Here is a 23,539-nt window from a genome sequence, read left to right on the forward strand (position 1 = left end):
AACTCATAGGTCGTTTGCGACAAATACATAAATATATAGAAATATAGATATAATAAAATGTAAGCAACACCTGGAACTAATAGGCTAAATTGATGGTGGATATATCACGAATGTGCATCAGAAACTATTCAGACTCCTTCACTCACTTGTGTTGTAGGTCAAATGTTTAACTGGATAAAACTGAATCAATCTACAATCTGCCAATGAAAATAAAAGCAGGGCATCGATACCTTTTTAAAGGAAATATATTTTGCAAAAAAAGAAAACAATAGTAATATTCCTAAAAACATGTTTTCCCTTTGTCATTATGACTTTAGCAAATTCCACTTTTGAATTTAAACCTGCAAGATAGTAAATTGCATAAAGTGAAGGGTGAAGTGAAGTCTGAATAATTACTCAAGACACTGTATTTATCCCAGTCGTGTTAAAATAAGATGCAAAACCTTGAGCTAGAATATAACCTATCGTTTGGAAACTTCACTTAACTGTTATTATTACTATTATTATTATTATTAGTAGTAGTAGTAATAGTAGTAGTAGTAGTAGTAGTAGTAGTAGTATTTCTATTATTATTATCATAGATATTTTATGATTTTTTCATTATTGTTGTTGTTATTGTTGTTGTTGTTCCTCTGTCCTCCACTGTACCACATTATCCCCAGTGAGCGAGCTGCACCCTGAGCTCAGTCCAGCACATGGAGCAGCAGTGATCACACACGCACACCATATGGCTCTTCACATTTTATCACTTCTCGTGTAGTTGTTGTTGTGTGGTCACTGTGTAACTTATCCAGGGACCGAGCAGCAGCATGCAGCACATGTCCTCTCCGGTCAGGTTCCGCAACCATAAGAAAGGTACGTCCACCACCACACTGAACACCAGCATTTATACACACACACACACACCTCTGCTTCATTGTTTTATTGAATTTACCAACAGCTTGTGGAAATCACATTTCTCAGCCCGGTGAAAAACCAATAGAACAGCCTGTGGTATTTCTACAGGGTTTATGTGATCTATTCAAACTAAAGGATAAAATGTATAAGTTGTGTTTACTTGTATTAGTAAGTAATTCTTACATTTTATTAGTTCAATTTATTCTTTGATTTATTTGGCAAAGGTGAATTAACATCCATTTCTGTTCTTAATATCCAGCTTATACATCGAGCCCTTTTGCATTTGTATTATATTACAAACCATCATTTTTTTCCCACATATTTTTTTTATTCATGCTCTCCTCGCAAAAAAGCTGCAACCTTATCAGAGGTAGGACAACTTTGTGGAATATTCTTTAATCATAGTGTTGATAGCTTGTGAAAATGTGTGTGCGTGTGTGTATTTAAGAGTTAAATCACCAACTTCCCCCCACCCCGACAGAGCATTAAGCTGGGTTAAGCCCCGTTGCAAAGCTTTGTGGGTAATGAGAGCTGACAGGTAGAGGGATGCCAAACCCAACCTGCTCAGGCCACCAGCAGCAGTGAGAGCTGTGCTGCTGCCTTCAGACAGGGTCAAAAAGAGTGATGTGTATCTCCTGTGAGGAAATTACCAAGGCAGGTGTGGACCGAGGCCTTTGGAAAAAAGAAGAGAGCACAAAAACAGACAGAGACTTGTAGCCCTCATGACTATTTTCATCCACTTGCTTTGTCTACAGAAGGGTGACAATGAAAAATTCTCCTTTAAACAAAAGACTTGAGTCTAGTCAATACATCCAATTTGACCCTCGTGTTTGCGAACCTGCAGATCAACACTGACTGTTGTGTGTATCTCCCCCATCGCTGGACAGATGGATGAGGGCCTCTGTAATGGTATAAAGGGATCCCGGGTCACAGCCAATCAGTGTAGAAAGGGTGTAGCTGCACTGCAACAGAAAACTTATCACGTCATGTTTATTCAAGGGCCCATATCTGAAATGTGAAATAAATAAAATGTAAATCCATGTGTCATACACAACAGATGAGGGGAAATATGGACATTTTTGCTGTCTCTTGTCCTAGTTTTCCAGTCTGTCCATTGATGATCAGGAGGACACTCAGTTTCCCTTCGCCATGAGGGACCTGCCTGCTGTCTCTCAGCCTGGCGATCAGCACCAGGAACCAGGTCACCAGATGTCAGTGAACCACGGGGCAGAGGGACCCCGTGCCACAACCAACGGGAGACGCCCCAGCCTTCCCGGGACCCCCCCTCCTGCCCGTCCCATCCCCTGCCTCCCTACCACCGATTCTCCAACAGCCCCTCAGAGACCACACCGTGCAGGAGTGGACTCAGGGTTTCAGCCTCTGCCGCTGAGGAAGCAGCTCATCTCTCAGACGTCTCTGGACTCTACGGGCAGCTCGGTCTCCCGTCCACACAGTCCGTGGGGACGCTTTGACCCCTATGACTCTCCAGAGGTGTGTTCTGCGTGTTTTTACCTGTGTGTATCATTACTGTTTGTGTGTTATTATCTGTCAGTGCCCAAGATGACAGTCGTGATGTTTGCCTTGTGATCTAGTTATTTTTTAGAGCATTTGGCGATTGAAAACAAACAGAATTTTTAACCCTAACCCTCTATGAACCTTTTAATTCCCAAATACAAAAACGAATCAAAATATGAAGCAGAACAAAAACACATGACCTTTCATTTTATTTCCTTGTACATCACCAAACCCTGACCCACTGTCAGATACACAGCTCTCATCCTGTTGACAAATCTCTCACATGCACTTGTGAAAAAAAGAGTTTTACTTTGCACAGAGGTCAGCCAGCTGCTTTCAATTTCAAAACAGAGCTGCAAAGTTCCCCCTCGCTGATAAAGACTGATGCCACTGATGGTCAATGAGTAAACCTGCTTATAAGGCTGCAGCATCACAGGGGAAATCAGGACACATTTTGGTTATTGATCAAAACTAATAACTGATTTCTAAACCAATGATGAAATTTCAGTGTTTCATTTCATTTTCTCTGGGTAAAGTTGGACAAAGCTTTTCTGTGACGGCAGTGCGGTGTTGTGAGTTATTTCAAACACACAAAATAATATCTGAATATAAAACTAAAGTAAGTATTACTATAAATATAGCATGGTACTGCATTCAGGTATACTTTGGAGTAACTGAGTTTTCAATATGCCCTTGAAATGCACTTTCATTGTTTGGCTCAACATCCTTATGTGCTTCTTGAAACGTTGAGTTAATCTCGATGAATTTTTACCTGTGATTTACTTGAAATGAAATCAAAAACAATATTTACTATGATGTTTTGAGCAAAGTATTTCAGCTCATCTATTAAATCCATTTCTGTCTGCAGGATCAGGACAAGGAGTATGTGGGATTTGCCACGTTGCCCAACCAGGTTCACAGAAAAACAGTGAAGAAAGGTTTCACGTTTACACTCATGGTGGCAGGTCAGTCCCTCTCTGTTTGTCTGCTCAGAGACAAACACTGCACAGTTGGATGTGATGTTTTGAATCTGGGTTGCAGAGTGTCTCTCTTGTTCCCTCTGTAGGTGAGTCTGGCCTCGGGAAATCCACACTAATCAACAGTTTGTTCCTCACTGACCTCTACAAAGACAGGAAGGTTCCTAATGCTGAAGGTGAGGTTACTTCATGTATCACTTGCATATGGGACAGGTTCATGTCATCAGCTGTCAGTGATGCTGCCACAGCTTACGTTGCACTTGTGTGCGTCTGCAGAACGAATCAGTCAAACAGTCGACATCATCAAACACACCGTCAGCATCGAGGAGAAAGGAATCAAACTGAGGCTCACCATCATAGACACGCCCGGGTTCGGAGACGCCGTCAACAACTCAGAAAGGTGAGGTCAGCATCTCTCTGCAGGTTAAAACCCAGACAGGAATCACTGCTGCTTTATTGAACTGGTTCCAAGGCAACACAAGCACAGAAAATAGGCTTTTATTTTGAAAAATCGCTCATGTCAGTGGTCAGCCAGGAATGTTTTAAGGGATTTGGGGGCCCCAGACAAGAGGGACCTGGGGGAGCCTACATCAAACAAGCCCCCACCCCTGAGAAACACATGATACCAAACCACATTAATTCTAATCTTCAAACTATTTCTTTAATATCAAAATTATAAACAAAGTTAATACTTTGCTAACATATAAATAATATGTATCCTTCCGTTCTCTGTGCTTGTTTCATACGTATTTGTCTTCTGAAACTTTACGGATACATATAGAGCAGACGAAACAAAGCAGTACCAACGAAAATCATGACAGGGGCAGTGTAGCCAAAAGTTCAAGCGTGACGTGGACACAAACTTTTTGGGGAGAGAGTTGAAGAGTTAGTCAGAGACGACAGGCGAATAGATGATGTCGCAGGAACAAACAACCGATCATGGCATTTACAAGGGTTCTCAAAAGATTTTCTCTGCTGTGAACTAATGTAATCGCCTGTTCTCAGGGGATTACATTAGTTGTTGTTGTTTCACTCACTCAGAGTTTATGTGTTTGCATCAGCTGGAAGCATATAGAGGACTACATCGACGAGCAGTTTGAAAAGTACTTCCGAGATGAGAGCGGCTTGAACAGAAGAAACATCCAGGACAACAGAGTTCACTGCTGCCTCTACTTCATCTCTCCCTTCGGCCACGGGTACACGGACGTTCTGGTGTTTGACTTGTGCACATGTGGCTGAAATAGAAATTGTTCTTTTGGGTTTATTTTTGTATGTACGCACTTATGTGTTTTCCTCCCATCAGCCTTCGACCTCTGGACGTTGAGTGCATGAAGGCCATCCACGAAAAAGTCAACATAGTTCCAATATTGGCCAAAGCCGACAGTCTGACACAGGCAGAGGTCTGCAGGAAGAAGATGAAGGTACGAGATCTCACGTTGTCTTAAGTTTCAATCACATAAAAGATAATCGCTCTAAAGCCTTGTTTTTGTTTTTGTCTCCACGGACTCAAGATCCAAGAGGAGATGAAACAGTTTGGCATCAACATCTACCAGTTTCCAGAGTGTGATTCAGACGAGGACGAAGACTTTAAGACGCACGACCAGATCCTCAAGGTTCTTCGCTTGAATCCTCATGTTATAAATGAGTTGTTGGATCCACCTCGAGACTGACAGCTCATTGGTTCTCCTTCTCTCTGCAGGACAGCATCCCGTTTGCAGTGATCGGGGGTAACGTTCAAGTGGAGAGTAAAGGTCGCAGATTCAGAGGTCGTCTGTATCCCTGGGGGGTGGTCGAAGGTAAAACACACAAACATATACTCCAGTGACAATCAGTGACATTATGTTCTCTGGTTGCCGTCCCAATCTTGTGACCACGATATCTAAAGGACAGCCCAAGGAAATATTTTGTTGGACTCAAGGATGAACTGATTGTATTTTGGTGCTCGAAGGTCAAAGGTCACAATATCCTCGTATTTCTGTGAATGTGAATTGAGCCCGTTCACATCCGTTGTTCTCGTTGTGGTTGTCCTGTTAAAAATAAAATCAAAACCAGTGTGATCCAGCTACATGTTGTCATGTTGTTCCAATCTCAGTGGAGAACCCGGCTCACTCTGACTTCCTGTTGCTGAGGAACATGCTGGTGAGGACGCACATGCAGGACCTGAAGGATGTGACGCGGGAGACGCACTACGAGAACTACCGAGCGCAGTGCATCCAGAACATGACCCGCATGGTGGTGCAGGAGAGGAAACGCAGGTGGGACGAGGCAGGACATATACACATCCATTGTTTGAGTCACTGAGCTTCCAGTACTTCGTTGGTTGCCTCTTAAACTGTAGCTTCCTGGAGGAGAGAGATTTGTATTTAAATTTTCTTTTCCATTGGTATTTTCAGGCAGAAAGAAAGGGTTGAAATCGGCCACATTAAATTGGTACATGAAATGGTCTTTCACTACATATGTAATGGCTTATTTAACACATTGTTAAAATACCAATTGTGAAGGAATGGGTAATTTCTTAAGCCTGAATTTTCCATATCATATATAAATCGTTTAAAGATTTCTTCAGGCCTTTTCTTACATTCTCAGTTATGATGTTTCAGAACATTTTAAAATAAAAGTTAGTAAAAAATGAAACATACAATAGATGTTTATGCAGATTTTGTTCTTCTTCTTTGTCTGTGTGTGTTTTAGTTTGCGTGAGAAGTTTCAAGAAGGCAGCGAGGACAACTTCCCTCTGCCGCTCGCCGCCGTTGACAGTGAGAAGGAAAGACTCATCTTTGAGAAAGACGAAGAGGTACATTTGTTTTTTTTACTCACTAACTCACTCACTCACTGACAAATGTGATCGGCCCTGATCTACTCCTTTATTTGTTGGTGTCTGTAGCTGAGGAGGATGCAGGAGGTGCTGGAGAGGATTCAGGAGCAGATGCAGCACAGTCACAGAGGCGACTGCTGATCCTCCCACGATTCCCTGGGAGAGGAGACGGACCAGCAGCGAACAGGAAGACAGAGACAGCCCCCGTTTATTGAATATGATGTCAGAACAGGAAACGAGCCACATGATATCCAGAGCCCTGTCTGATTATTGTTCTCCAGGACAATGCATGAATAGTGAGGTTTTCCCCAGTGTACGTGCACCAGACTTCTAAGTGATTATCATAAACCTGCTTTTTAAAATGAAACTAAAATCTCGTAAAAAAAAAACTCTTCAAATTAAAAGTGACTTCTGCAAAATCTTTAATACGTTTTAGTGTTCAAATGACAGATTCATAATTTTACATGAAAGAATGTGAAATAGCTTCAGTTGTCTGTTAATTGACCGATTTCCTTTTACTTTTATTTAGCTTTATATTTTATTATGTATAAATAGAGGCTTTTAAATTATGATCATAATGACTTGTCGATAAGCTGCGTGTTCTCAACCCAACACTTTCATTATATCGTCAACAAAACAAGACAATTGTATCTAAAGATTTCTTTGTGCATCAAATTCAACTTGAAACTTCTTGACCAAGATGAATCTAAATATCAATAAGCTGCACTTAAGGTTTGTTGCTTTGACAACAACTCCAGATAAATAGAAGAAGCTTGAGCTTTGAAAAAGACTCACGTCAACAAACGTAATCGACAATGAGCATCAAAGAGGAGCCCGATGTGAAAACTCTGAACAAGGACACAACGACAAAACAGACACATGAGCTCTGTTAGATTTCTTCTTTGTGCAGCCAGGAGAAGCATGAGGAGCAGCCACAGGCTCAGTGTGGTGTTCAAGAGCACTTCAGCAGGTCACAGGTGGATTTATCTAATCTGTAAGTTTCACTATGAGTCAACAGTTTCGTTCTGTTGTCTCCAAGAAGGTTTCGTTTTCACCCTTGTCCATTTGTTTGTTGGTTGGTTTGTTTGTAAGCAAGATTACCGAACAAACTACAGGACGGATTATCACGAAGGTTTGAGGATGTGAAATGGATCAGGTAAGAACCCATCAAATTTCGGCGTAGACCCGGATCAGGGGGCAAATCCAGGAATTTTCTTTCTTTATCATAGCAAGAGGCGTTTTTCAACATTTTCACCAATGTCCAAGGAATTGATTCATGGAAATATGATGAAAATAATCAGCCATATGTTTGGAGTGTGTGAAATTTGGTGCAGCTTGATAGAACTTAAGGAAACTGTTGAGCCTTGGCAGCCATTCTGGTTTTATTAATGTAATAGCACAGCTCATCAATTAGTATCTTTGATAATTGTGTAGCGCTGCCATCTAGTGGTCATTGTGGTGATATTGGGTTTGTAACATGTAAACTGCATTTTCAAGGTTTTTGTAACTTGTGTTTTTTTTTTTATCTTTCAATTTTTGTGTTGCAAGGAAGTTTTGTCTGTATATATTTTTTCACGCGACCATTAAAACACAGGAGCAAGATGTGTTGTAAATGTAATAAGATTTATTAAGAATCTTTATTATTTCATCAGCATAATTCTTCATTAATAATATGTTTTATCCATTATCATCATTGTTATCTTAAACAGTGGACAGATAGATCTAAAAGGCAGCCCAAAGTGTACAGGCGATATATAACTTAAAACTTTCTCCATAGGGAAAACATGTTTTTATATTCATATATAATATCAATGTAGCATGAGGTCCAAGATCCTGCCCACGTTATACAGTATTGTACATGGTCCCGAAAATAAACATGAAAACAAAACCTTTAAACAAAATGAACCTAAACGGCAATCTACATGCAAAAAAACAAACAAAGAAACAAGCATTTCAAATTGTAAGATACATACACTCATATGCCAAAACGTGCATACCATCACAAATTTACAAAACTTTCATACATACATACAAATATTACAAAACTCAAATTGAATATTAGACATCAGTTTGTTGTCAAGAAAAAGAGCAACAACTTTTTTTGTCATTTTCTTTTTTCACTCCCGCGCGACTCAGTCCAACTCACAAAATGGAAAAACTTAAAAAAAACAAACCAACAGGAAAAAAGAAAACAAAACATGTATGACAGTAAATCTTTGTCTCTTCCATTCGCTCAGTGCGTACGTGTTTCGCCAGAGTTGTCACAGTGTTCAGGAAAACTGAGTATAGGCACACACCACAGCACCCAGACGGGCTCATACCATAAATCACCTCTGTGTACAAAAATAACTTGCTTGCTTGCTACACACACACACACACACACACACACACACACACACGCGCACTCTTTCATGCACAGGGCAAACTGTATAACCAAAGAAACAGAGCCATGCTACAGGTACAATAGGATTAACTATAGTACAGAATATAAAACATTGAATACACTCACATGTACAGACGCAACATTGAGAAACAGCAGAAGAGGCAAAGAGCAGATCCGCGAGACGCCGACTACATCCACACACTGATGGGAGATCTGATGATGTGACACGTGTAGGCTGAGAAGAAGGCTGTGGAGCCACGAGCTGTTTGAGTATGACCTTGAACATACACACACACATACAGACACACACACACACACAAAGAAAGTGTGCGACACAACACATTTTCCATTTTTGAAATATAGAAAAAATGTCTGGTCTGGAGCAGAGGAGTCAGCTTGATGTCCGTTTATAAAACATTGGAGTGGAAAAAAATGAAAACTGATTTTCAACTTAATATTTTTGTGCTGTATCCAAACGTGGAGCTTTAGCTTTAAAAAGATGTTTTCTGGGATTCCTCTCAGTCTCCTCTGCAGTTTATCATGTGGCCAATGTTCTGTACTGTGTTTAATGTACCACAGCACAAAGCACCAGTCAGGATAACGTTCGACTGTTTTCAAGGACAAGACTGAGGAGTTACACTGAAAGTGTTTAGTCCAGGTTTGTGCAGGAAGTTTGTGTTGCATGTGTGTGTGTGTGTGTGTGTGTGTGTGAGAGACGTCAGAATGAGGTCCAGGGGGAGGCAGCAGAGGGAGCTGTTGCATCAGAGAGAATAGAGGATGGAAACCCGTATTGCCCTGCGGTGTGTTAGAGGAACATCATGAGGAACCCTGTCGCTGAAGGTTTTGAGAGCAGTAACATGGTTGTGTGAACGTCTTCATTGTCCTTGGCCGTCTTTTGGAATTAAAGTCAGCAAACGTATTTCCAGTAATTCTGATGAGTTAAAAACTTGCCATGTCGGCTTAAATTTGTTACAGGCTTTTGTTTGGTTTAGATCAGCACTGATTAAATCAATCGGACAGTAAAATATGTCCAAGAGACTAACATTCTCACGACTCTTTCAAAATCCTGTAGAAAACAGCTGATAAATAATTTCACTGTGGGACAGGTAGTGCAGTGAAGCATCATTATACATTTGACTGGTTGCATGAAGCAAGACAATATGCGAAAATCTCACTCAAACTTTACTTGGTCTCACTTTATGTGTTTTATGACTCATGATTCTGTATTTTGGTTGAAATTCAACGTCTGTCAAACAGGCCAAGGTCCTGTTGTCCGTCGATGTGAGCGAGCTGAGCAATCATAGCCCCAATTCTTCCTCTTTAAACCTGCGCCTCATCCGTGGGGGACACTCCACTGTTTCAGACTCTCCATCCAAAAAGAAAGAAAGGATAAACACCTCCACTCACGCCACCAGAAGCTGAAAGCAGGACAGAAATCTCTCACAAAGAAGACGAGGTTGTGTATATTTTAGCTGCAGATTGGTTCTAACTTCATTAAAGCATCACCACCTGCTGTTCACTCTTTTTCTGTAACTATTTTCCAGGTGAAATGGTGAAGAACCTTCATTTGGAGGAAGCTGGAGACGACCAACCTCCTGAAGCAAGTTCTCTACTCTATACTTCTGTACTAAGATCGAAGGCAAAAACAAAGGGGTGAAAAGAAATTCAAGCAATGTAAATGAGGAGCTTTTCTTTGATAACAAATGATGAATAACTGTCGTTAAGATTTCATGATTTAGCTCCATTTAAAGCAACACTATGCAACTTTTACTGAGCAACAGCGCCCCCTGCAGCCACAGCCAGAGTGATTAAAGAGGTTTTCATGTAGAGAAAACTAAACTCTAACTCTACTCACTGACCTGAAACGCAACTGAACGGTGGACATTACCCATGATCCTCAGCTTCCTGCACCAGAATAGTTGCAGCTGTAACAAATCCACCAAATTCAGTTGAGATTTCTTCATATTTTAAAAGTTTGCAGCTGAATTTTGGAGATAAACTCTGTTTTTTTAATAACTTCTACATCTTTTTAACTGAGCTACAGTTCAGCTTTACTCTTCAACTCGCTGCACCTGATTCTGACAATTGAATCTGTGTCAGTTCCACACTTCTCAGAAGAGATCGTACACGCTCACCAGTTACATAGCGCAAAACCGGTCATTCGGGGGGGGGGAGTGGGAATGAAAGAGGAAACATTCTCTCTCTGTTCCAAGTCAGTGAACCATGAAACCTTTGAATGAAGCTGCTATTTTTAGATATAAAGTTGCTTAGTGTTGCTCTAACTTTGTGTGTGATGTGGTCAACTTCACACTCTGTGTCCAATTTATTAGTGAGACCACTGAGCTGCTCTCAAACCCGTCAGTGACATTATTCCCCAACGATGTCCCACATGACATTGAGATCACATGAATACAAAACGGGCACAGACTGTATCACCATGACAACAGCCAAAACGACAAACTACTGTCTCTCGCTCGTGCGTTGTCCCTCGACGGGTGAATGAAGAGTTTAAGGTAAATCCTTGATGCCTGAGTGTGAACTGAGCTTATCGTGTTAGTGCTTCTTGTTGTAAAGGGAGGAGAGGAGGGAAGGAAGTAGAGAAGAAGGCAGAGGAAGGAAGGAAGGAAGGTAAAACAAGAGTTCCTGTCTTTGCAGCGGAGACAAATGTCAGTCGCATTCTCATAAACAATGGCCGGACCCCCTGACTCTGCTTTAGTCCTATTGTTCACAAACTAACAGAGCTGTGACCGAATATCTCTGGAGATATTTGTCACAAGTTTGTCCAAAAAACAGCTGATGACGTTTTTGTGAATTCATGTCTGTCAGAGACTCTTGGTTATTGATTGGAGTGTGACAACTTATCCAGAAGTTCTGAATCTTTCTCTCCTTCAGTCCGACCCATCTTCTTTTTTTTTGTAACTCTTTCAGGCCAGTTTGAGAGTGCTGACAGGGAAAGTGGGGACCGTAACCATGGTGACAGGGTTTAGGACGGTCGCCTGTCCAACCAGCTGCGGGTGGGGGTGGGGGGCCAGCACCGCTGTGGGTTTCCCTAACGAGCTCCCCTGGCTCACCATGGTAGCGCTGTTTACCTGGGCTCCGTTAGTGTTAGCTTGAGGATTAGCCTGGACATGCGGCAGAGTGTGATGGGTGAAGGTGTGAGTGATGTGGCCCACCATGGTGGGCTGGGAGACAGATACACCCTGGGGGTAAAGAGTCGGGAGGTGGGATGGCAGTGGAGCTCCCAGGTGAGCCACCGGGTGGACGGTGATATGTCCGATGGGCTGGGCGGTTATATGTTGGTGGTTGGCTTGAGCTGCCGTTAATGGCTGTGGGGTAGAGGCGGTGGGGCCGGGTGATGGGGCAATGTGTGTGAGGTGCTTGTGATTGGCTGGCAGTGTGTGATTGACAGCTTGGATGACCGAAGGGTGGGAGACGGCGGCATGAGCGATGACGGTGGGCTGGACCTGCAAAACCGGGGGCTGGATGGGATGAGCAGGCGGCAGAGGGGGCGGACCTGGGGCCGGAGCGATGGCTTGAGGAGGAGGGGGACCTGAGGGGGAGGGCGTGGTCAAGACTCCAGACAAAGGCAGGGCGGTGTGCTGGATTGACAGGTGAGGGGTGAGGAGCGGCTGGGCGTGTAGGATGGGAGGCGCTGGTTTGGTCAGGAGTGCTGGAGCAGGAGGAGCGGAGACATCCTCGTCCATGTCTTGCTCAAGGTTGTCCTCTCCTTCTGTAAAGCAGAGAGGAAACCTGTCAGTCATCATGTCATGATGCAAGAAAACAGTTCCCTGTCCTCTGTGTGAACATGAATATTTATGAAATATAATATTCCACTGAGAGTAGGGTTGGGTACCGAAATCCAGGGACCAAATCACAGCGCAGATTTCGGTGCCAAGGCTTTTTACTGAACAAGTCGTCCTGCTTACCGGCAACATAACCATCACTGCACGTGCCTAGTTATCATTACACTTAACTCTGGTGGAAACACACATTACGTTAGCCTATAGTTAGATACCTCAAACTTGAGTCGACAACAAAATGCCTGAAGCCTAACGGTGGAAAGTGTGTCCGTATTTCAAAAGGATTCCGACACCAGGACGTGCAGCAAATGTTTGCAAACACTTCCTTGTAAAGGGAGGAACATGAAAAACCATTTTAAAAGCACAGGTATTGGAAAAGATCCAAACGATACCCAACCCCAACCGAGAGACAGTTGAACTGAAATTCAAACTAAATCTAACCATCTATCTCTCCCGTGCCTCCTCTGCTATTGAAAATCTTTACCTACCATTGTACTTCTTGTGGTTGGTTCTGTGTAAGAGTATCGACTCTAGTTGTTGCATCGTCACTGTACCTGATGCAGTGGACGTGGAGGCCTGGTCGTCCTCTGGCTGAATGGTCTGTCGCAGGACTTTGTCGATCTCCGTGACGTCCATGCACTGGCTGAGCTCGTTCTTCAGCTCGGCCAGCCGCTGCTGCGTGGCGATCTTCTCTCTGGCCAAACGCTCCATCTCGTGCTCGTACTCCTTCTCCTTGCGCTTCAGAGTCTTCCAGGGGGAGACAGAGAGCAGAGGAGAAAATACTGTTAAAACGCTTCTAAACTCTTCTGCAAAACCATGCTACAGATGAGAGAAATACAACACAGGCAATTCATTCTCAGATAAAAGTCTTTGTTCAGCTTAGGCCAGACAACATATGTGGAAAAAAGAATATCTACTACAAAAGGTTCACATAAGGTTGGTTCCCACAGCATCTTTTTCATTGTTTCAAAACAGTCTCAGATCTACCTGTGTTGATCTGAGATTCTCTCATCATTATAAACACTGTCATCGCTCATTTAATTCATCCTGATTGATGCTGCTTTGTGGTTTTTTCCCTCTGTGTTGAGAAAGCCCAACACAAAAAACCTATTAATGTGAAACAGATGGAGGAAGTGTGGAGTTTGTTTTAACAGCAGCAGCAAATTAACAAGGCAAATAAGAGAAGATCATAAAACAGGAGAGATGGGCAATAAATCATACGTAGGAAAATGAGGAAGTAAGAAATGAGGGCCTGGTTGTGTCTCTTGTAAATAAAGATCCAGGCCGGTGTTGAAGAATAAACCTCATGCACACTATGAAGTGAGGATTAGTTTTTAAAATATCTACAATTCAAGGAACTGGCATTGCAAAGGAAAAAGGAATTAAGGCCAATTGTCTTTCTCGCTCCCTTACACAATCCTGAAACACGATGGTCTCTGCACCATCCCAGTTTCACACACAAGCAGGAAGGCATGCCTGCAAATTCAAGCATGTTCACGCTGCTTTTGTCTGCGTCATCTACAGCTCCGCCTATTTCCTGGATACCGCTTGTTGTTTTTAATATAGAGAGAGAGAGAGAACAGGGTCGGAGTGGGAGTGGACGTCCTGCTGTCTTCTGCTGCCAACAATCACACCAATTCATCATCAACCCGGCCGTGCTTATGTCACTGGCTTACAGTCACATACAACTGAATCAAAGCATTCACTCCCTGTCGTACGCAGAGTTGTAAGAGACACGTGTGTTTGCAGATTTAGCAATGAGGAGGAAAAACACAGCAAGAATTATTTAGAAAGAGGGAGAGTACAGCTTTCCCCGCCTCACCACGCTATCTCTGTGACCCAGTTTCTGTGTGGGTCAGCTGACGCTTGAACGCCAAACATTACCACAGACTAAGAACATTAACACAGATTACTTGGGAGGTACGAGTGGGAGGGAGGGGGTGAGGAACAGGGGAGGAAATGGGTGGATAAAGGAGGGCAGAGGATGATAACAAAACTGAAATCTAAAAATCTGAGAAAAAAACAGGTAGAGAAGTGATTCCTGCAGCCCAGAGAGAAAAGAAAGCTTGAAATACAGGAAATGAGCATATGGGGACACATGATCCTACTACAGGGCGCTCACTCACTTCACTGAGCAAAGCTGTTTACTCCACAGGCACCTGACGGCCTCGCACGCGTTTCCTCTGCGCTCTTTGAAACGGTGAACAATTCAGACCTGGTAAACTCGTTCATAACAGCTCAATACCTCTCATCCGACACCACCCCCCTGCACCTAATAACAATAAGTGGAAGGGGCCGTTTTTACAGACGTCAAGTGAGAAAGAGGAGATTTTTAGAAATGACAGTAAATGAGCTCCATGAGATTAGAGAAGATTAAAATTATGTCCTGGTGCTATCACTCCTTTGTTATTGCTTTGGAAATAAACCTGATTAATTTGCACATGTTGTCTTAGTATATTCATTTTAGTAATTTAAATAGACCAATGACTGTCTGTTAGCTGGATTAGACAGAAACTACTGAGCCTACTGTCTTGAAACCTGGTGGAAGGATGTGATGTGGGCCCAGAAAGACACTTTACACTTTGGGGCAGAGTCGATTAAAGAACTTTTGAGCCAGGATGTGAGATAAGGAATTTGTAAGAACTAGCCCAGTGCTCATTCTAAACAAGCCTGTAAAGTTAATACCAGCTGCAGAACCCTGAAACCACCGCTGCTGCACAAAGAGCTTTTCACCTGTTCATTCAAAGTTCTGTGAAGCTCAGCTCAGTACGTAGAAGAATCAGTTGTTGTTTAATTAGCTAAAAATGGATAATAACTCTGAAAATGCAAAGACCCAGACAATCTCAGGTCAGCAGCACGGACACATTTAAGGTGAAGATATTGGGATTTTAAGGAACATTACGCTTGTGTTAATCGCAACCTTCTGCCGTTACTAGAATTAATTCCAGCTTCTTGTCTGTGATATCATAATTTATACTTGCACACTTGGCTGAATATACTGTGTAACAGATCGACACTGCTTCCTCACACACAGTCACAGCCAATAGATGACCACAGAGGAACTACAACCGGCGACGTACGTGTGCATGTGTATCCATGAACATCATCTCAAGGTCTTCCTATACGAACCCAGACACTGAGTCCTGCACCATATCACCAAGGAAACAACTTCCACCCATTACCGTTTCCTTGGCAACCTCATCTGCAAGGATCTGGCTGCTTGAAAAACTGTTTGTTAAAAAAATAAAAATAAAAAATAACATCAGGAACTATCCAATTTGCTGAAGGAACAAGGGGGTAATTATATTTAAGGGGTGATGTTACTGGATGTTTGCCTGTAGGGTGCGTCAGATCAATCCACACCCTTCCCCCTCTTCCTCCCACACTCCTTCTCCTTCTACACCCCCATCCATCTCTCCTTGGACTCCCTTCCCCCCTTTTCCCCTCCTCCTTCACCTCATCTATGCCTCCTTTATTCTTCCTCTTTCATCACAACTACTCCCTGATGAAAAAGGTGCAAATATCTCAAGAGTGATGATATTTGTCCTGACAGGCGTCTCTGCAGTAATCACACACACACACACACACACAAGGTCATTGCCACACACACACACACACACACACACACACACACACACACACACAGCCACACACACACACACACACACACACACACACACACACACACACACACACACCTGCAATAGGAATGACGACAGCACCAAGAGCCCTGGATGATCCCAGCGGCCCAACAGCATCAATAACCATCGACAAAATGACCAATAACCTGGATTTGACTGGTTTAATCTTTACATCACACAACCTCATATGCACTTTCCTGTGCAGACAAACAGGGAGGAACGGACTGACTACGGTGTCCTGGACAACCTGCTGCCTGTTGCTATGGTTACCAAGTGTTCGGTACAGACAACAGGGCGAGAGAGGACGAGGTAAGGAGGAAAAAAAAAAGGGCGAGACAGACAGGGGTCGGAAGACAAAGGAAATCTGATCTGAACTATTCCCCCTGTTATAACCATGGCAGTGGTGCTGCCCTGCTCCGTTCACGCTGTCTGTCGCTGCCTCGCTCTCTCTCATTCTCTCGCTCTCTCTCTCTCTCTCTGCAGTTGAGAGATGCAGAGCAGGTCGGAGTGGTGGAGCTACGGTGACGTCATCGAGCTCGCACTAGCCATGTGCTCAGATCTCACATGGCTGAGGGAGAGGGACTGAGCTTAGCAAGCGGTAGCAAGAGAAGAAGGGGAAAAAAGAGAGGGGAGAAGGGGGAGGGGCGGCGAGTCACTTATCTATAATAAAACTGGCCGATGAATGTACTGGCCTAAATATAAAGATAATAACTATTTCTAGAGGTTTAGTTGGATAAAATGGGGGCATATACTTTTCACAACATGGATGCAGGAAGTTATGTCACCAGTGTTTAGGGACGAGGCTCAATAGCATTTTATTTAATCGCAAAAATCGTGTTGATTGCTTAACAGACCTCTGACTCACATTTGAGAGGCTGTGTCTGTGAATATTTAAAATTTTTTTGCTTGATAAATCAGTAATCAGTTCTTAAATTTGTTCAATTAACCTCCTGTGGATGGACCTATTTAATAATTGAGTACTGTTGCTGAGTGGGATGATAACATTTCTTTTACAACATGAAAAACGGTGCAGTACGGATTTCCTCACCAGCAGCTATGATCTGCCGCGCTTCAAACACCATCTCGTGTCATCGAGCGCCTCAGATCCTGCTGTTGTGCTCCCTGAAGGCTGATCCCAACATCTCGAAGTTCTTCCATCTTACAGACTAATTTAGCTTCTTCCACTGACTCCCCATTGAAGTCCCAATCATGACACAAAAAAGAACGACTGAATCCAGCTCTGGGCCTCAATTCATTTCTGCCACAGCACAAAAATCTCCTCTCATCTACTTCTGTGGACTGAAGGCTCACCCCTTGGAGCTGTACAGCCCCCTCCCCCACATCACCCTCAGATCAATTTCCCGATATTAATTATTTTTCTACACAAGTGCATTATGCTGCAAGTCTTTCCACACACACACACATGTAACTCCTTCATCTTTTCAGGTTACTTAATACTTGGTTCCCCGACAGAACAAGATTACAGGATGTAGTAACACAACGTCTGACTGAAAGGCCAACAACAAGTCAACAAAGCTGTTTTCAGACATGAACCCCACAAAATTCCTGCACAATTGGGTCTGGACCTTTCTGTGGAGTTTGCTTTTCACATATGAACAAAGCAGCAGGAGATTCTTGGGTCAGACCCGTTCACAACCACACAGAAATCTCAGGAGCGTTCAGGTGAGGGAAGCTATGAATAAATTCTCGCTGCAGAGATCACTTGTTTTTCTTTACAGCACATCAGCACCAGCATCTGCCCTTAATCACCGTAAAACTCTCTTGACATATTCATCTGTGTCTTCTACATGTCTGGAGAATGTCAGAAGGTTATAAGAGTTGAGTGCATGTCTGAAAGCAGCTCAGGTGTGATATATATCATTATATTGTGCAGACTATTCACCACTTTCTTATAGACTGATTCATCATTATTTGGCAGATGTCATCTAATGGCCACAAGACACTAACCAACAAAAAATGCCCAGCTTAGAAAAAAGCAGCATTGTATCTTTAAAACTGAATTCTGGTCTCAGAGCTCGAGAAAGATGAAAAACAAAGATGATGAAAAACAAGAAGCGAGTGGTACCCGAAAAAAAGGCTGGAAACGTTAACTGGAAGAGCTGTGAGAAATGTATTTAATCCCTCCTTACCTGTATGTAACGCAAAGCGCTGCGGAGAACACTGAGGTTGGACGTTTTCTTCTCATCAACATTTGGAACGTTCTTCTTCAGCGTCTCAAAACACTCTTTGAGGTGCGCTCGCCTGGAGGGCCAAGAATCAAAAACGAGAAAAGACCCACACTTTTGATTTGGTTGTCATTTGCTAGACGTCTTGGAGAATATTCACAATGTAGCAGTAAGTCGATCATCATCACAGTCTGAAGGGGTGAGGGTGTGCACGTGTGAAGTTTTCTGTGTTAGGAAATGCTAGGACCTTTCCTAACAAACTTGATAAAACAAAAAAACATGTATGTATGTATGTGTTGGTAAAGCTAAAAACAACACGGCTGTTTGGTCAGTGCAACAAAGTTCTGATTATTATGACTCACCTGTTCTTCTCCAGTTTATTATGAACCTCTCTGGTCCCCGCTCTGAAAACACACGAGTAAATGATCAAACACAACCATAAAGTCATTAGTTAGTTACTAGTATCAACTCTGATCAACAGACAAACTGACCCTCCTGGTCTCCTCTTCCCTTCCATCCCCCTCATGTCTTCCATCGTCACGCCATTCGGCCGTGGCTGAGGTGTGGGCGGGGCTTGATGGGGAACCAGTGTATGATGAGAGCTAGAACCATTAATGCTAATGGAAGTCGGGTACTGAATCTGAACCTGAGGCTGTGATTGGCTGGGCTTTGCTCCCATCAGCTGCTGACTCGTCTCTACTTTTATCTGGGGTGCGCACAACAGGTGACGAGAGGCCGGCTGCTGCGGAGGAGGAGGAGGAGGAGGAGGAGGAGGAGGAGAGGAGGAGTTCTTCACCGGCAGGGAGCCGTTGAATGACGTCGCTGCCGCAGCAATTGGCATTGGGAGTGGTAGTGGTGGGACCGACGGCGTCGAAGTGACAACGGGGACCATTGGGATGACGGTGATGGGAACTTGATAAGGTTGGAGGGAGGGGGGCGGAGGGGCGGGAGGGTGATGCGGCTGTTGACGGTGAGTGTCATCGCCCCAGCTGATGTGGTTGACTCTGACTGGCGGAGACGACGACGACGTCACAAGTTCCACACGCCTTGACTCCGCCTCCCTGTTGATGAGCTCCTTCGCTTTGCGTTGCTCCTCCTCTGTGAGAAATAACAAAATGGAAGCATCAGTAAAAAAGTGATAAATCATTTACATGCCAATAAGACAAAAGGAAATATGAAAATAGCAATAATATATAAACTGTGAAGAGGATCACTAGAGGGGGAGTGGGACTGCACATATTGAATATATTAAATTCCAGGGACAGATTGCACAGTTCACCTGAGAGGTTATTTCACTAATTCACTCAAAATGAGCATAAATAGATTGGACTTTAGGAAACAAATGGATGACACCAGTAAGTTGGGAATACAATCTATTTTTTTTTTCATTTCATTTATTTTCCATCCCATGTTATAAATTCAATGTATACTAATTTCATCTTATTTTTAGACAACCAAATGCAGCAAAGGATGTAAACTATCTTTGCTGTTTCTTTGTTGTACTGACGATTACTTTGTCGGAGTGGACACGTTCACACTATGTGCACACAAAGCATGATGTCATCGGTGGAATCAGACAGTGGGTAGGGAGAACAAAAAGTCTGCATCTCTTTCTTGACTGGAGAGAACCCCCCCCCGTCTGCCCTCGGTTGGACCAGTCCGGCGTTGAGCATGCTCCGACCCATGAGCTGTGTCACGGCCGTCTGACTGACAGACGCGGACTGATGTCAAAGATCCCCTCAGCTGGGTCGACCACAGTCGGCATCGTGCCACAATATAAGTGAAGCATTGTTGCATTTCAAACAAAAGCAAAGGAAACTAAAATATGTTTGAAGAAAAGAATCACACACGTGCAGGAATGTTCCCACGCTGCGCCCACAGAACACACACACACACACACACACACACACACACACACACACACACACACACACACACACACACACACACACACACACACACACACACACACACACACACACGATGATATGAGTGAGTAGTTAGTGCACACCGTGCCAGGCACACTCAAAAGGGATGTGGAAAGCCCTCAGTTACCATGGTGACAGCAACTTGAGAAACAGAAGATCCCAGGGATTCCTCAAACCTGCACCACGCCGACACAAAGCCCAGCCACCACCGCAGCTATCATGAAAACAGACGCAGCACATGCCAGCGTGCTCGGCTGCGTGTTAAGTAACATTTCTTCTCTACGTGACGCTGCAAACACACGATGATGACACAGCTTCCGTTCACCTCAATGGTTCAGCTGAGACAGAAGGCCTGCTCAGCGAGATACTGTCGTCACGATGAGATGCACAACAACAGCTTTTTAATTCTATTGGATGTGACAACAAGAAACGATAATAGAATCAAAGCCAACTGAACATATTGCACCATTTGTCCATCTGTCACTAATCAGAAAGATAAGAATAAGTTGCAGCACTAAAGGCATCGTTCTCGTCTATAAAACAGCAGAATGTAAAATTTTAATAATATTTGTCAAGCAATAGTTTCTGATTCACAGCTATTGTCAGTTTGTTCTCCAGTAACATATATTTATGCTTTGGACACAAGTGTGATTGTGATGCAGGAAAGTATCATTTTTAATATACATCACTACAGGAAATTACCATATTCTTTATAGACCAACTACATTATTGATTAATCTGCCATTTTTCTTTATTAATCTGTTTAATATGATTGAATGAATAAAGAACAAGTAAATAAAATGAAAAAATACAATGGAACATGAGCAGAAAAAAGATAAAAACCACACATGAACCTCGAATTAAACCACACAAATAAATCAATAGGATTTGTCAGAGGAAATAAGAGCCATCATTGAAAAGCATTAAATCCTCATAATCCCGATGGTAGACACACAGCAGACTGTTATTATAGACTGTTATTAAACTAATTGCTGCTTAGTCTCTAAATCTATGAATCAACTAAATCGATCCTCTGATTAATCATTGCAGTTCTACCGTGACAAAGATTTCTTGAAAGCAGGGCTCAGCAGCACCGTGGCTCCTGCTGAGAGCTGGAGTTTGAAGAATGCACCGGGGTCATTTAGGAACAGCTCACAGCAAAGTGAACACGCTGTACATTTTCTTTCCGTCTGCTAATAAAACGCTCTCTCTCTCAGGAAGGGGGGGGATCAAACGGGAAGTAAGGATAATATCTGACATGAGAGTTGATTCTTATTGACCAGATATGTTTTTGTAGCATCATCCCCACACGAGTAAATTCATAGAAAACGGGTAATGGGGATAAAAGCTGCAGTGGAAAATAAAAGTCTGACATTGATGCTTACTGACCTAATGTATTTTTCTAGCTCTTGTAGTACACCACGCACGCACACGCACACACACGTAAATTACATAACTCCTGCATTGAGAGAGGCTGGGCTTTGGGTGAGGGTGAGGGTGGGGGGGGGGGACGAGGCGCACAAGAGGTTTGCCCCACTTCCCCCCCACGACTGTCAGTAGGCTGAATGGGAGGGGCGGGGACGAGGCGTGTACAAGTGTGTGTGTGTGTGTAGTTGTGTATCTAGGAGGAGGGAGGGGGCGGTGTGCACGTGGTCACTGTGGGCGCATCCTAGCACGCGGTAGGGTAAGTATGAGGAGGGGGGAGGGGGGGTGGGGTCGTTGGTCTGACACGTCATCAGAGGGGGAGAAACACTGAGAGCCCCCCCCTCCTCCCCCCATTATTATGTCTATTGACAGCTCATCGGCTTCTGATCGGGGGACACCGAACAATAATAATCGATCCTTTGATATATAAATACGCTCGCGTGCACGCACACAAGCGAGTGAGCGCGTGAGTACACCCGCCCCTGTGCGTGTGTGTCATGCGGGAGCTGCGCGGTGTTATGTAAAGAGACGCGCCGCTGCTCGCCACCGCCCTGCCGCCGCCCGACGGCCGCGGAGCCCGGGGCGGCTCGGTGCAGACGGAGCTCCACTATCACACCGTGTCCGCCATTACCGAGTTAAGATGAGTTCACCGGGATCAAACGCACGCGGCTGCACAACAAAGACACCACACATGAACTGTGCACGGGCTCTGTCGGGAACTCCTCTCACACACTCACACATACACACATACACACACACACGGGCGAGAGCGCGCAAAGTAGTTCGGAAAAACAACTTCGTCCGTTTCCGCCTTTACAACAGCAGCGCGTGCACTGACGATTAACGCACCGCTCGGGGATGAGTCGGTACTTCCCGGTGACTCGAGTCCCTTTTCCTCTCGGAGCACGAATAAATACTACACACACTTCCGTTCGCTTCCTCTCCGGTTGCAAACGCGAGCCCGGGGGTTCGGTAGTAACGGGAAACGGTGCCCGAGCGCACGCCGCCGCCGCCGCTCGGTGTCACGTCCGGTCAGCACGACGCACCGCTCCGCTGGTCCACTTACCACGTGCGATCTGTTGTTGCTGGGCCTGCCATTCCAGGTATCTGGCCGCCTCCAGGAGCGTGTCGATGCTCATTGCGCGGAAACCCTCGCGGCAGGCGACCCGGTGGCCCGGGACAGAGCGAGGGAGGAAAAAGACCCGAGCGAGGGGAGGGTGAGGTCCCGCTGGGAAGCGCCGTGTGCACGGTTCACAGCCGCAGACCCGAGCGGCTCGTCCCCTGTGTGGCTCCGGGAGGCTGAGGGGGAGATTTCTAATCCGTCTGAACGGAGAGTAGATCCTCGCATACGTAAAAAAAAAAAAAACAGGATTGCAACAAGATGGCGATGCGAGCACGGGAATACACACAACAAGGCGAGTCGTGTTCTCGTTAAGATCCGCCCCTCCCGGGTTCCTGCCCCGCCCCGTTACTACGGCCGCCCGCAAAACCAGGCGCCCGCACCGCTCCCGCGCGGTTCCTCCCCCGCAGCCGCGCGCCCTCACGAGCTCCACTGTGTCTCCTGGTTCATCGTCACAGCGGGAACCTCGTCTATTCACAAGCTCCCGGTGCAAACCCCGCACACGGTTGCGGTCGCGTTCCCCGCAGGGCCCCGGGAGACGGTGAATCCTCCCGCTGCGCGCCGGCCTCCGCGTTTTCGCTCCCGCACGTGGCCCGCAGCGCATGAAGAGCAGTGGGGCGCCGGCGGACCAATCAGAGCTCAGAACAACAAGGCATGGTGCTGGTCCACATGGGCACCCGCCCGGCGCGAGCGGCTCATTTGCATGGCGAGAGCGTGACTGGCCACCCTGCTGTCTCGAGATCAGGGCTGTCGATCAAACTGCGAGGGGCGGGGCCTATCCGTGTGTGTGTGAGCGTGATTACCACGTTAAGAAGGTGGAGGAGAATACTAGTGTTACTGAGACTGAGCTGG

At 44.6% G+C, this 23,539-nt stretch overlaps 2 protein-coding genes across 5 annotated transcripts; one reads left to right on the top strand and one right to left on the bottom strand.

Annotated features, from left to right (window-relative positions):
* The first annotated feature begins 674 nt into the window (after positions 1 to 674).
* sept4a (septin 4a) lies at positions 675 to 7,822 on the top strand. Its single transcript, XM_035178211.2, has 13 exons — positions 675 to 855; positions 1,251 to 1,267; positions 1,996 to 2,388; positions 3,281 to 3,377; positions 3,479 to 3,565; positions 3,666 to 3,789; positions 4,451 to 4,585; positions 4,693 to 4,810; positions 4,901 to 5,002; positions 5,089 to 5,185; positions 5,482 to 5,644; positions 6,081 to 6,183; positions 6,274 to 7,822. The coding sequence occupies exons 1-13, from the start codon at positions 810 to 812 to the stop codon at positions 6,343 to 6,345; spliced, it is 1,554 nt and encodes a 517-aa protein (XP_035034102.1). The 5' UTR covers positions 675 to 809; the 3' UTR covers positions 6,346 to 7,822.
* Positions 7,809 to 23,016, bottom strand: mntb (MAX network transcriptional repressor b). 4 transcript variants are annotated; one of them, XM_035178208.2, is made up of 6 exons: positions 22,634 to 23,016; positions 18,706 to 19,312; positions 18,577 to 18,618; positions 18,179 to 18,290; positions 12,876 to 13,134; positions 7,809 to 12,317 (listed from the first exon to the last, which is right to left on the bottom strand). In XM_035178208.2, the coding sequence occupies exons 1-6, from the start codon at positions 22,704 to 22,706 to the stop codon at positions 11,512 to 11,514; spliced, it is 1,899 nt and encodes a 632-aa protein (XP_035034099.2). In that variant the 5' UTR covers positions 22,707 to 23,016; the 3' UTR covers positions 7,809 to 11,511. The 4 variants fall into 4 exon arrangements, with proteins under 4 accessions (XP_035034099.2, XP_035034098.2, XP_035034101.2 ...); XM_035178207.2 differs by having other exon boundaries at positions 18,179 to 18,299; positions 22,634 to 23,015; XM_035178210.2 differs by having other exon boundaries at positions 12,942 to 13,134; positions 22,634 to 23,010.
* Between the last annotated feature and the right edge of the window lie 523 nt (positions 23,017 to 23,539).

The sequence above is a fragment of the Hippoglossus stenolepis genome, chromosome 15 (assembly GCF_022539355.2).
Source record: "Hippoglossus stenolepis isolate QCI-W04-F060 chromosome 15, HSTE1.2, whole genome shotgun sequence".
Taxonomy (NCBI): Eukaryota; Metazoa; Chordata; class Actinopteri; order Pleuronectiformes; family Pleuronectidae; genus Hippoglossus; species Hippoglossus stenolepis.